This window comes from Seriola lalandi, unplaced genomic scaffold (genome assembly GCF_002814215.2).
Source record: "Seriola lalandi dorsalis isolate HSWRI2012SDOR001 ecotype SW California unplaced genomic scaffold, Sedor1 jcf7180002053531, whole genome shotgun sequence".
Classification (NCBI taxonomy): domain Eukaryota; kingdom Metazoa; phylum Chordata; class Actinopteri; order Carangiformes; family Carangidae; genus Seriola; species Seriola lalandi.
The window spans coordinates 109,089-124,128 of record NW_019524084.1 but is presented as its reverse complement, the minus strand read 5'-3'; the positions used below and the strand labels follow the sequence as shown (position 1 = coordinate 124,128).

General features: G+C 40.3%; 1 protein-coding gene across 2 annotated transcripts; it reads right to left on the bottom strand.

The window, feature by feature from the left end:
• Positions 1-818: 818 nt before the first annotated feature.
• On the bottom strand, positions 819-10,175 carry myb (MYB proto-oncogene, transcription factor). 2 transcript variants are annotated; one of them, XM_023401155.2, is made up of 16 exons: positions 10,074-10,111; positions 7,915-8,032; positions 7,598-7,669; positions 7,246-7,338; positions 6,145-6,365; positions 5,302-5,527; positions 5,109-5,177; positions 4,903-5,007; positions 4,155-4,421; positions 3,823-3,999; positions 3,414-3,532; positions 3,213-3,327; positions 3,026-3,121; positions 2,620-2,718; positions 2,320-2,403; positions 819-2,216 (listed from the first exon to the last, which is right to left on the bottom strand). In XM_023401155.2, the coding sequence occupies exons 1-16, from the start codon at positions 10,094-10,096 to the stop codon at positions 2,106-2,108; spliced, it is 1,995 nt and encodes a 664-aa protein (XP_023256923.1). In that variant the 5' UTR covers positions 10,097-10,111; the 3' UTR covers positions 819-2,105. The 2 variants fall into 2 exon arrangements, with proteins under 2 accessions (XP_023256923.1, XP_023256924.1); XM_023401156.2 differs by lacking the exon at positions 3,823-3,999 and having other exon boundaries at positions 10,074-10,175.
• Positions 10,176-15,040: the final 4,865 nt, after the last annotated feature.

The window sequence follows — 15,040 nt, the reverse complement described above, 5'->3', positions numbered from 1 at the left end:
TGAGAGAGGAATCTATGTTTGAGGGCACTGTGGTGGATCAATGTGAGGTGGGGGTGCAGGTTGCAGGAGGGAGGGGGTTGTAAATATAGCTCCTGGTCTGAGTCTGGGCCCCTTAGCTTTCATGGTCTCACAGGAAAACAAGTCTCCTCAAGAGACTGAATGTGGAGCTCATACATGTGTGCATGTGTTTGTGGAGAACAATGAGGAGCAAGTGTTTTATACAGTAACTGTGCACTACTCACTTTCACTTGTGCTCACAGTCTGAATTAAGACTCAAGCTCTGCGTAAAGGAGTTGAGCGCCACTTCCTTCACCAGGATATTTCAGGAACATGTAGTCCCCCTTATCCACAGAAAAAAAAGAGAACGGTTGGGGACATTTGCTTATTACCTTCACTGGCTGATAAAGTTATGCACACTTAGTAATTGGCAGATGGAGGGAAAGTTTTATGATAGGCTCTGCACAATACACACAAACCTTTGTATCTGCAAGGGGGGGGGGGGGGGGTACTTTGAATACTACATTCGTCTCAAAAATTTGAATACTACAGATATGTTACACTTCTGCCAACACCAGAGAATTGCTCCAGACAATAATGTGGCTTCACAGTGCTATTTACACTTGTAACCACTGCAGGTTATTTGGACTGAAGTTATGACTAATAAAACCATATTTACATCTTAAATATATGGAAATGTTGTTTATTGTCTTAAAAGGGAATAACTTTTGAATTTCTATCGCACCGTCCACTGAAGATATTGTTATATTCTTTAAGATATTGTTAAAATAATAATCCCAAAATGACACTGAACACAAGGCTGTAATAAAACAACACACTTTATTTTCTAGGCAGTATAGAAAAGTATAAAAAAAAACATCAAAACTTGGCATGTATAAATGCTTTTATAAAATCATTTAAAAGCTAGTATAAAAACAAGGCATTAAAATGTATAAAAAAAAAGATTGTCTGCTAAGTGTTTGATATGGGCTACTGCAGTTTTAGTATAACAACAAAATGATTGAAGATGCATTATAAAACAATACAAACTATTCAAAGAAATGTTAAGAAACAACAACCATACAAAAGTTTCAACTGGGCTTTTGTTTGTAGCATAATATAAAATATCAGTGTTTAGCACTCTCGCTTTTTTATGGAGAATATAAAATTCAAGTGCAGGTTGGTCTCACGCTTACTGGGTGAAAGCTCATGGTTTCAAACATACAAGGTTATTCAAGATTTTTAATTGTATAATTATATTATATATGTGTATGTGTGTGCGTATCTATATACTTAAATTTTAACAAATATAATTGTTTGTTCATGGAATGTTTCCCCGTACATGATACTTTGAAGGTCAGATATAAATTGAAAGTTGAAATGAAGGTGCCAATGTGGTGATCAGGTAATACTAAGAAGGCTGGCCCCTTCTGGTGTGAAAAACATTATAGGTCATAGTTGAATAATGATGTAAGAACAGACGTAGCTGTTCTTGTTTAGTAATTAGTAGTATTTAAGTGTTTATATGAGGTGGCACAGACCAAACACTTGAAATTCTCAGTAGACCCAATATATTCTATTAAAAAAAGCAACAGAAAGTTTCAGAGGTCAGTTTTGAATTCATTAATATGCCTTTAGATATATGATAATGCTAATAGGGCTTAAATACTTAACTTACAACACTGCTCCATTGGCCAATTGTAAAAAAAAAAACAAACAAAAAAAAACATCAACAAAGTCATAATAAAAATAAAAGAAATAAATTAATCAACTTGTTCTTTATATTAATATCAAAATTCGTAATTAATAATACAGCCCAACGCAAATTATATAGCAACCATATCCCATTTATAATACAACACTGATAATAACACAAGACAAAAAGTAATAGGACGAACATTTATAAAAACCCGAAGCATATTCTATGTAAAAGATATAAAAAACAAAAAAGTAATAGTCTTTGGTTGGTTGAAATCCAACAAGTGTGAGTGTAAAAACACCAGTGGCATAGAGCCTCTCCCAACTGTTGTACCACAACAAATATGAAACCTGCCGCGCTGCGTCCAGCGCAGGAATGTCGATGTTTCCAGATCAACATGTGTCTCTGTCTACATGACCAGTGTCCTCGTAGGGTAAGTGTTGATGTACTTGTGGCTCTGCTCTGAGGCCAAAATGTGCTCCTCTGTTTTCCCACAGGTCGCTTGCTCCCAGGTACTGAGCTATTTTTTGAGAAAGATGAAAGAGGACGATGAGCATTTATATTTAAAATGCAATAGCTGCAATTTCATTAATCTAAATCAATACATACAAACATATACACACCTGTAGTGGGCTGCTCATGCCTCTGCGAGGGAGGTGGTAGACTTTGTGTCCGTCTTCACTCAATAATGAGCTGGTAAGTAGGTCCTGAATGAAAATGTAAAAAAACATGTTATACACAAGTCGAGCTGATGTACCCAACCAATATTATACTTCATCAGTACTCAAAGTACAATAGCAGAGGAAGCAGTGGGTGGGATGTATTCCATATATTTTAAGGGTAAGTGTTTTTTTAGGTGAAGATTAAGGTTTGAGGATATTGTGAGTATGCAATGTGGTGTTCAAGGTCAAATGTAAACTTACCGGTACTTCTTGTGCAGGACCACTGGGAGAGAAGAGCTGTGCGTGAAGGTCTTGTGGTTCCCACTGCATGCAAGGGCTCCTCTCACATGGGGATTCCACCTAAGACCCAAAACACATCATAGTCACGTAATGTACATAATTATCATGAGTCATGCAAAACTGGCTTCCTTGACTACAGCTACTTCCAGTTATTCCTAAAGTAGATCAACAATGTGTTGCAAAACTGAAAAAAACCTGAATCATTTACCCACATTTTCTACCACAACTGCAAACAGAAAGTACATTCCACTTTTCATTCTTGCCTTTGCATTCTCCACAAATAAAAACTAAAACTTCTTATGTTAGTCTCACATTTGTCTGCATGGTTTTTGCATTTGTGTAAGTGGTTATGTTTAGCGGAAAGTACCTCTTGTTTTATTTTCTTTAGTGGAGGCGGCTCAATGGCACACTCCATCGGCTCCTGCTTGATGGAGTTGACCATCTGCTGCTCCAAAGGGGTATTCTGGAAAAAACACAAATCCCCCAGTGAGTCTCAAGCGTACTATTACAAGAAAAATAGTGGTTAAAAAGATTATTTTTAGTGTCTTTCTTACCAGTAGTTTGAGGGGTCCGTACTTGGCTTCCTGCAGGGCCAGAGCTGACCTAAAAGGTGTGGGTGTGTGCGGTGATGACTCCAGGATTGAACGACAAATGTTTGGAGTTCTGAACCTGAGAGAAGAGAGAAACTGCTGTTCGTAAAGCGTCACCAACAGCAAATCTGCATAATAAAATAGATTGGAGACAGAGCCACTCACATTTCATTCTCTTTCAGAGGCCTGATAGAGTGGTCGATCAGAGGCTTGGAGTCCACAGGTGAGTTCATTGGTAAGCTGTCGCTGTCGGAGTGTTCTGGGCTCATTGACTGGTTGAGAAACTGTGAAACAAAAGGAGGGAAGCCAATCATTTAAAGAGGTTTGACAGGTTGAGTTTTAAGCAGTATCAATCTGGCAAATCACAGGAGCACACTCAGCCGAAACTACAGAGATGGAGAGGAAATGAGGATAGAGGACTAGGACTTCAAAAGGTGGAATAATTGAAGTAAAATAAAAAAAAAGATGGAAAACAACAGCAGAAACACTAATTCTGGATGATTGTTTTTTGATGTCATCAGATGGCAGTTTGGTGATTGGATGGATTCTGATCACATGCAGCTGCTTTAACTACCTGCGAGGGTGAAAAGGGTAGATTTCTGACTGGTGATTTCTTGGGAGTTGAGCAGATGAAACCAGCCCATGCTCCGTGAGCATTTCTTGAGCCCTGATTGGGCAAGACCCTGTCTGTTTTGAGAATGCTCTTATCCAAGAACCCACTGGTAGGGGCCTCACCCACTGAGGAGAGGCTCTGGGAAAAGGGTGGGAAAAAAGGGGTCAAGGCCCACTACTGTGATCTATGTTGCTAATTGCTAAGCTATCTTTTCTATATGGACACAGTTGGCCATAGCACATAAAAATTAACAAAAAAAAAAAAAAGTCTTAATACACATTGCAGATACTTACTGAATCAATGACGGATTCCATGAACTCTGGAATAGTATTTGAGAACGTTGGGCTACTGTGATGACTGTTGCTGTTGTTGTTGTTATTATTGTTGCTGCTGTTGTTGCTGTGGGCACGTGTTGCAGAGGCGCTCTCCTCTGGCAGGCAGCTCTGGTCGAGAGGCAGGGCAGGGGCGGCTGCCAGGTGATGAGGTAACGACATAGCCACACCCTCTGAGCTGTTGGACAAAGAGCTCTGGCTGACCCAGCTCGGATAGGGCAAACTCATCTGGGGGGGGAGAAAAGAACGTAATGATTAAGGGGCTAGAAATAAGTGTCAAGCAATAATTATCTGAAAATATGAGAGTGTAAAAAGTGTCAAACAAGCACAAGAGAGAAAATGCAAGCCTGACAATAAGGGAAGAGATGTACAAATTGAACGAATGAGAAAAAGAGAAGGAGAAAGGGAACTTTAATGTAAAGGGCAACAGATGTGTTAAGTAGAGGGTTGCACAAGGGGTCATGCACACAAAAATGGTTATAAGGTCCTGTTTCATCACTTTTGCAGAAACAGACCCCCCAGATGTTTCCTCCTCCTTATTCACAAAAATACACAGACCCAACCACTGTCCTTAAAGCCAGGGTCAAATGCACATGCACATAAATTGAGCTGTCACACTTCACAATTTCAACGCTCACCCACACCCAAACTTGCACACATACACACACATACACACAGACACACAGACACACACACACAAATGACTCACTGGTAGTGATGGCTGGCCTCTCAGCTCATTTTCTGTTGACATGAGCAGCAGTTCGATCTCTTTCACCCTCTGCTCCTTCTCAGGGTCCTCCTCATTATAGTGTCTCTGAGAGAACAAGAGCAGAAGGCAGGTGATTTTAGTGAAATCTCCTGTTGCCTCACTATGGTGATAAATCATATTGCGTTTCCTTGCTTTTTTTTTTTTACCTGTATAGCAGCGGTTCCATGCTGGGGAATGTTCAGGATGTTCAAATGCAAGGCCATGGGGAAGGGCACCTGTTAACCCAATGAGAAACATGTCCACATCAAATGAATGAATCTCCTGGAGGTACACAGTCACAATCAGGACCATCGAGTTTCTGCTGCCCACATCCCAAGTTTTAGTTTAAAGCCCACTCACTCTGTGCGTGTTGGAGATGTAAGTGTAGCTTGGCGACAAGTGAGGCAGCTGCGCTTGATTGGGCGAGTGGTTGGGGAAACCCATGATGTGATTGGTGGTCTTGACGTAGCCATGGCCGATGGAGAGTGAAGAGTTGCTGTTCTTTGACGTGTTCTGCAGGTAGCCCTCTTGTTCCACCTTTCGCCTCATGGTGGAGTTCCAGTGGTTCTTTATAGCGTTGTCAGTCCTGCATGTCATGAATGACACTTATTAGCTTACAAGTTATTTATTATAAAACACATCCGCACACCCACAACTATGCAAATGTGAAGACTTCTACTGAACCTCTATTGGTACTTGATAGTGTTATCAATACAGGCAAACACACAGACTGACACAGATAAAGTCTCAGTAAAACACACACACATACACACACACACACACACACACACACACACACACACTCAAAATTGATAAGGTTATCAGTACAGAGCAATTACAATCATGTCCAAACTACAGTATCTTTTTTCTCTCATTCTCTTTGTCTCTGTCATTTCATTGTAGGCCTTTCTCTAAAAAAAAACAACAAAAAAAACATCCTGTGCTGACACTGTATATTTCAACTTTTTTTTCCCATCCCAATTATTCTGTAATCCTATCCTATGTAATCCTAGGGAAATGTATTCACCCATCCATCTTCTTTAATGTTCTGTGTGCTTCTTCTCTTTTAATTCCTCCTTCAGTGCCCTCTCCATTTCATCCTCTCAACCACAACATTGCGCAGCTAACCAACAAGGGTTCAGTGATTCATCTAGCTTCTCTCTTTTTTTCCACCTTTCTCTTTTTCTTCAATCTCTGCCTCACCTGCCAGGGAGCAGCTTCGCGATTTCGGCCCAGCGATTGCCCAGCTTTTCGTGTGCCTGGTAGATAATTCGGTCCTCCTCCTCAGTCCACGATGTCTTCTTTACCTCTGGGTTCAGGTGGTTGTGCCAGCGCTCGCGGCACTGCTTGCCAATTCGCCCCTTCAGGTGCTTGGCAATCACCGACCAGCGCTTGGCTCCATACTTCTGGACAAGCTCAATCACCTGGGGTGGACATGTTTGTGTGTGTGGGGGAGTGAAAGAGGAAAGGCAAGAGGGGGGAAGGAAGAGCGTTGAAAGGGAAGAGAAGTGAATGGTAGTGGAGGGGGATGAGGAAAGAGGAAGAAAGGCGCAATAACAGGGAGGAGAGGGAGAAGTAGAGGGGTACAGAGAAAGAAAATTAACAAAGTAAAGAAGTAAAAAGTATAGGGGGGTAAAATAGATAGCATATGACAAAATAAGAGAGAAAAAGAAAATAAAATCTTGTTAGTTATCCATAAAAATCTCAGACACTGTTACATTGTATCACTGAACCCTTCCCCTCTCCTTCTTTCCTCTCCTCCCTCCTTCCCTCTTTCTTTATCTTTCAACTTTGAAGAGGTGATTGAGAACACCTGCTGGTGAGCACTGAGGGAGTTTCCAGTGGAACGTTAGCCCCTCTGCTAATCATTACAGTGGCATCTGGGTGGAAATATAACTCCTTTGGACGAGTTCAATAAACACTTCACAGGTTGTAAGAGACTAAACACGTTTCTTGTTGAGTAATGGCAACTTTTTAGGAAACTAAAAATGTGCAACAGCAGCCTAGCAGTTGCTACAGAATAGTTGCTTTAATCACACAATCAGGAACATAAAGTAATAGTTTTTTTTTTTTTTCACCCTGAATGACACTTGATTGCCTGTTTCCTGTGAGTAGTATCCACCTAATGTAACAACTCCTCTAGTGTTAAAGGTCACCACTGACTGCTCTCTGCAGAGAAGCATCTTCATGTAGATATTATAATGCTATAAAGAATTTAATCAAGATTTCTGCCACAGTAGTATATTCACTGTTTCATGTGTAACCCACAAAGTACTGTGGGTTTCTAAAAGAGTATTTTCTTACCCTCTGGTCCTCCTCTTTAGTCCAGGGCCCTTTGATGAGTTCTGGATTCAGCACCTTCTGCCATCTGTGCTGACACTGCACATCTGTACGATTCTGGTGGGTCAGAGAGCAAGGGCATTAGTTATCATCCTCATACTATGGGAGATTACATCCATATAAATTAGTAGATCTAAGTAAGTAGTAGTAAAAAAACTTTGCACTCATCGAGAATTAGCACTGAATTGTCATCACTTTGCCACAAGCGTGCATTGCTAGATATTGTTTATGTTTATTTCTCTGTCTTTGTGTGCCTGTGTGTCATTGTGTATACAGTATGTACATGCATGTGTGTACCCACAGACCTACTACTTACAGTTAATAAGCTTGCAATGAGTTTCCAGTCTTCTGATCCATGAAGTTCAACAAGTTTCTTCAACTTCTCATCCTGAAAAAAAGAGAATACGTGTTGCACTTAGTCACAGCAATTAAAATCATCCACAGCCCTTTAAAATGAGCACATTAGTCTGTGAATGTGGTAAGACCAGACTATAAAAAAAAATGTTCCCAGGTTCCTGGGAAATGATCTCTCTTGAGGCAATTTCTTCAATTTCTATCTAACATGTGAAGTGTAAAATATTTCGTAATTAACAGCAAATTTTGTATTGTTTGGGCAGGCGTCTGTGTTTCTACCTCTTCTCGTGTCCAGCGTGTTTTGCCGAGGTGGCGTTTCCCTGTTTTGGCCAGTGATCCATCATAATCGTGTTCATACATCTCGGTCTCCTCCTCATCCTCCTCACTACTGTAAACACTGCAGAGAGAGAGAGAGAGAGAGAGCATTTTAAAAAAAGAGGTGGTGGCTGTGTGAAAATGAATAGTGTAAGGTAATAGAAAAGTAAATAATAGCACAATAAGTGCTTGTCTATTTTCAAACTACTCCCTAATCATCTCTTTACAGAGTGCATAAAGAACTCAGCCCACTCTTTAACTCATCAGGTGTCAACACAGACAGAACCAGTCATTCTTGAAGGTCTGGGTGCAGGCTTTTAGCCAAGACACCCACAAGAGGAGAGAGAGAGAGAGAGAGAGAGAGAGAGAGAGGGAGAGAGAGAGAGAGAGCAGTAGGAGGGAGGGGGTATGGATGAACAGGTTCCAATGTTTTTAGTTTCCACAGATACTGGGATTGGCACATGCGATCATAATTTCATGACTCTGGCGTGTTCAGACCTGTAGTGGCATTGTGGAGCACAGCCATGCATGCACACACACAGACAGGTTATTTTTTAACCAATCAGAATGTAGACCATGGAAAATGTGGAAGCTAGGTAGGGTACTCTGGCGTCATACAGTGCAACAGGTGAACAGGAACCTGTGAACACAGGTGTGTGTGTGCTTGTACAAGAGGATATTTACTGTGGACAATCATCCTTATTTTTTGTCAGATTACTCAGATGTGTGACTACCTGATTAACAGCAATGGCCATAGGGAAAATCAGACAAAAAAACTGTGATATTAGACACATTTTATGTTTAAAAAACTTAAAATAATAATTTAGGTAAGAATTTCCCATTTTAACCAGCAAACAACCTTAATGCATTTCAGAACAAAATAAAAAGTATTTATCAATAAGAAACAGTCAATATTGTGTGCACACACAAGCAAACAAAGGACTATGACTCATATTAATAGTGATGAATCAACTGAAAACTGCACCGTGGAGCAGTTTAATGTTGACCACTGCTCTTGTTTCAATCAGTCGGGTGGTTTTGTGTCAACGCTCGTCACATTTTTCTCAGGTTATCTGCGTCAGACCATGAGAATAAACCAACAACCCGCACTTGACACGCATGCTTAATTCAAGTAGTCTAACCAGATGCTTTTCAGGGGAAGGATGTGGCGATCGATGCCCTTCAAGAAAGTGTAGTTATAAAACGGTACGTTGGTGAGGGGGTAAAGATTCAGTTTGAGGCGAATGGTGTATCAAAACAAGGGAAATACAAAAAAACGCAGCCTCGCCTCGGGGAAAGTGCACATAGAGGACCCTATGAAAGCGCAGTTTCCAAAATAACAGTGGGCGCCCTTCGCTTTCTGAGATGCTGCGGCAGCATTCAGGGTGTATGCACATTTTATCAAGGCGGGTTTAAAAATCACCTTTATGCCAGATATATATATCCAATCTAAAAGTTGAACAAATGTGAATATGAAAACATCTGTCTGTGTGGCTGACTGGAGTGATGGTCACCAGGAAAACCAAAGTCTGATGAAATATAAATATTTTCAAAACCATCATAAACTAAATTTAGGATATGAAATTGCTTGTTGCAAAACACACTGAGTGCGTTTAAGCAGATATAAACAGACTTCATGTTGCATTGTATTTATTATAGGCTCCTATTAAAACCAATATCCACGCACAGTCTAGCGCACAGCGTGACACGCGCCTGTCCACCCGCCTAACGTTATTAATGCGCGCGCGCGCGTGTGTGAGAGGGGCAGTGACAGAGATAGAAAGAGGCTCCTTTTTCTCTCTCACCACTGACAGCAGCGCGAGGAGCGCACATGCCAGATGACCACCACCTGTCATGAGCGCGCGAGCGAGACACCCACACCACTACTCAGTTTCAACGGCCGAGAAAACAAAACGGTTCACAAACACAAAAAGAGCAGAAAAACACACATATATCATGAAAAAAACCATAAATTCTGTCAGTAAGATGCACCCGTAACTCCTCAACCTCACGCTGTATCCAGTAGTAATGAGAAGAGAAACAAGATGAAAGCAGCAATTGCATATAAGACGCACATGAAATAAATAAGAAAGTTAGAAAGTTAAAGAGCTGTTTGAGCTTACCTGTTTCTCGGCCGCCGAGCCATGCTAAAGTGTGTTGAGCGGCTCGCAGGTTGCGCTGAGCACGTACTTTCGCTATCTGCACTGAGTTTGTTCTGCCGGCGAGCAGGAAGGTTGACATTAATTTAAACTACTGCTGCCACTACTGCTCCTCCCTCCCCTCGTATCCCGGTAAATTTGGCGCTCCTGAGCGCGTGCGGCCGATTGCGCATGCCCAACTCAGAGTCGGCTTATTTCATGACAATACGACATTTTGCTATTAAGATTTGAACAAACACGGGAAAAGCCAGAGTCTTGGTTCATATCCAAGAAAGCAATAAAATCTTTCTTTGATATCTTTATTGTATTTCCAGAAAAAATATTAACTTATGCTTTTTTTTTGAGAGTGAACATGTACTATTCAGGTCTAATCGGGTTAAGACTTCTAAGCAAGAACTACACCATAAAATTACAATTTACAAATACCATGATTAAAATGTGACAGACTAATATGCTACAAATAAAAAAAAGTGTCAATTCAGAGTTTGTTTGATAATCTTAGTTGCTTCAAGGACAACAGTGTAGAGAGCTATAGTGTGCCAATAGATTGTTCTAACAATTTACGAGGTGTTCTTGAAGGCACCAGGACACTACAGCTTAGACTTGTTAAACGCGCGTTTTGCCTGGTTGTCCGCGCTAAACACTTTTTGTCAACAATTTTCATGAGTTACTTCTCCTCTGCGGAAAAGGAGAAGGAAACCAATGCATCTGGACGAAGTAAACAATTGCGGAATGGGTTGTTGGCATGCGAGGAAAGCGATGCTGAAACGCTTTCTGTGCTCGGCTACCTGTTTGTAGAGTGCCTGCTGGTGTTACAGATACAGATGTTTCTCAGTGATAAAACACGCAAGACCTTGTCTTATCGTTTGGCGATAAAATGAGCCTTTGTGCTCGTCTAGACAAAGAAAGTTAAATGCAGAAATGCAGTGACACTTCTACTTTTTGTGTGGATTTATGACACATAACTCAAAGGGCAAGCTGAGATAATATGTGCAATAAATCCGAGTTGTTCCTCAAGTTTCATTTTGAGTTTCTTAAATGGCAGCTTGCTGATGATGTCTTTCAGTTTATTCAGAATAAAACATAAAAATCAGGAACAAGATTAACCTGTTTTTTTTAGCAACCCTCTTTTACAGATTAGTAATAACATAATTCTCCTGTCTGAGTTGTATTGCATAACTTCTGCATATTGTATATTATGGCAACTGGCTACCATGTATTATGATTATTTTGTTTTGGTTGAGTTCTCCATCCTCCCTGTGCCTAGACTGTACTCACTGAACCATTCATTGCAGGGAGGAGCGGGGTTAATACTTTATTTGTATAAATGTGTCTTCTCATTGTATTAGTTCCTCCATACGCGACCGTATTGTCCTGGTCACTTGTAATTATCATCGCCCCAGACCAGCCTATTGTCCCAGGGCAGTCATCATAATCTTGGCCTTATAAAGGGTCACTCACACGCACGCACACACACGCACGCACACGCACACACACACACACACACACACACACACATGGTCATGGAGTGCAAATTTCACTATTTGATGCAACAGCGTGGACAGAGTGCTCACTCAAGTGAAGCTCTTAGAAAGAATAATAGAGACTTCCAGGAGTGGGCATGGGTTAAAAGAAATACTTGAAAGATATTTTTTCTTTGTATTATTATTCACACTGAGGCTGCACATTCTGAAACAAAAATTTTGCTGTTAACTTAAATGCCACTACATCCAACTGCAGGCCCTGTAAATATAATGTATTGCATGGTTGCCTGGTTGCAGTCACCTGTAGGATTCAAATCCTATACACACCTGTGTACACAAGCATTGTTCCAGCCATTTTTGCATGGAAGAGGTGGTCCTTCTAATCTTTTCAAATCAAACTTTAATTATATAGCAGCTAGATTGCAATACAAGATGCCCAAAAAGAGAAAAAGGTAGGTCAGTGAAAGAGATATAGCACCAAAAATAATCACTAAAGTCAGTTTTAATTCGTGTTAACAACAGGATTAAAAGTATGTAGTGATAAAAATAAAGTAAAATAAATCATTATTCATATATATACTGTATTTCTGTATGGGTCTTTGACTGTTTTCTAGACAAGTCCTACGTGTGTCTTTTCCCTCGAGGGTAATATTAAAAACTACATCTTGTTATCTGAAACCAAATTGAAGGAAGGGAGTCAGGGTATGCAAATATCCTTATACTAGGTTGAGCAGGAAGCCTGAGACCCATTGACTCTTAGCTGAGGACATTTGCATGGGCGCGATTGGACAGGTTAAGGGCAGGTATTGTGATGGCTGCCCCCTTTGCAAAGCTTTGTGTGCACAGGTTGGTTCATTTGAATGATTTTTAATGATGGCCCCTGGGCTTGAGATATCATCCCACCAGGCTTTCAAATCCAGAGCTGGGAAGGCCAAATGTGTATTGTTAATTGTCTGTGTGTGTGTCTGTGTCAATGTGTATGTAAAGGCCTGCGTTTGGAAAAGGCTGATCCCACATCAAACAGGTAGTGAATGTGATCCTGTATGGTTATGTGGTCAAATAAAACCACATGTTGAGCAATGGCAAATATCTGGTAATGTGTAAAACATGTATTTGAGTTCTGTATTTTTATTGTTCTACAGTACATTACTTTACAGAAAACCAGCAATCATTTTTCAGGATCTTGTTTTTATCATTATAAATAAATCCTTGACATGGAAATTGTCAATCAGATGTAAAATTAACTTGAACAAATAACTATTACTTTTGATTTAGTTTCAGAATTTTGTCTTTTATTACTCACAACATGCCACTTTAAGGACCTCACATGTGTTTCTTCATTGACTATAGTTGTTTGGACCACCTAAGACTGCCAAGGGTGCGGGTTTTACATTTTCCCCAGGGGTGAGTTCCTCTTCCCATGATGCCCTGTGCCTTTGGCAAATTATGTAAAGCATTACCTCATACCCATTGCCAACTTTTTTGGGATGGACTTCACCCCTCACCCACTTGTACAAAGGCTTTGTCTTCTACAATTACACCAGGATTAATGTGTTTTCAGATTTACATGCTGTTGTTGACAGATTTACAGTCCTTTGCCTTTCACTTGACTCCATAGATACGACTACCATCCAACTGCTAACAAGCATTTTGTGACATCCAGAACTGAATATTGTTCTGTTACAAAAAAAAAGTATGATGGATGCAAACCATGAAGTTTATTAATCATTCAGTAATATAATTTATACATCATTTAAACAAAGCACCCATCCACTGATCCGCCCATTCTTCTAGCAATCTGTCCATCCATCTGTTTAATCCATCTAATCAGTCCAACATTAATTCTCTCAGAAACCCTTCTTGCTCACCACTGATTCACTGATTGGGCTTTCCATGAACTCTGTGGCCACATCGGCAGCACAGATTTGACCAGAGAGTGCTTTAAAGACATTCAAAGGAAACAAATGTTCAGCTCCTGTGTAGAGGTGTGAAAAATCGCACCTCAGCCTCCGTGCAGCACACAGCAAGTATTTAATTCATCTCTAAATTTGACTGCACAAACAAAGAATAGAGACTTAACAAATGAAAACAACAATCAAAACATAAAAAAGGGGGGAAAAAACGTTTATTTTATGTGCTTAAGACTTGGTTTGAGTAAAGTTATTGTTGGGTTTTGCAGGTTTGTGTTTTTTTTTAAATACATATGGTTATGTAGGTTATGTTATATAAGGTATTTGTTGAGACTGTTTCTACTTCTTACTTAGGCAATATGTTCCATTTCCATTACAGATCAGGTGCTGTTTGCTACCTTTGGTTTTAAAATGTCCTAGAAACATTTCAGTGATGGAAAGGAAGAGTTCCCTCTGTGTCACCTGTGTGACCCTGTAAAAAGAGCATGTTTGTGTGTGATTATTTGTATGCATGTGTTCCATGTGTGCATGTGCATGTGCAGTTGTTTATTTTGACATGTAGATGTGCAACCAAGACTTCAAAACGCAGGAAGTGGAATTTTAGAGGGGAAACCTCCACCCACTTAGACACACATGCACGCGCAGACATATACACACACAGTCTTAACCAAAGGTAAAACTTTGGGCAGAGTAAATAATAAACTCCTTGACTAAACGTCCCCTCCTGATATGAATGTTCCAACTCCTGTTCTTACTAACCTCTGTCAGTCTGCTCTTTGTCAAACTGCCGGTTGCAATATGAGCCATTCATTGTGAAAAGTTCTTTACAATTACCTAAGCAGACGTCTTTCTTTATTTTGCTCTATTTTTAGGCTGGGGAGACACGCCAAACCTCATATTTCATTTCACCATGCAGATGTGCAAGTGTACTTCACCTGCATCACTGGTATCAGATTATTGTCTGACATTTTGATCTTCTTCCCTTTCACTGGCACATGGGCTACTATAGATGAGATCAGGACAACACAATGTATTAGAAACCACGATTGCATCCACCTGCACACATATTTGTGAGTATAAAGTGCATGTATTTGCAAAGACTTATTTGCAGAAAAACAAGTGCACATGCTTGCAAACGCACAAACACAAGCACACACATTGTATTTCTTTCCCCTTTGTGGTAGATAGGCTATAGGTTTCTTGTGGTACAATGATAGTAGGAAAAAATGATGTCATTCATTGGGTGCGTGTGTTTGTGTGAGGTGTTGAGTGTGGGCTCAGATGGGCTAGGCTCTAACCATAGGGCATAACCTTTGACAAAAAATGGCTTAGACATTCACACCCAGAGACTATATGTGGGTTTGAAAGCTGGTATGTGTATTTCATGCACTGCTTATGACCTCATGACAATTATTTTCTCAAACACGCAGAGAACAAAAAAAAGCTGTTCATCACTTTGCCACTGCTCTTCTGTGGTATTGTGCATCTTCTCTCACATTAACAACACATGTTCACTAATATGAATTTTAACTAGAAC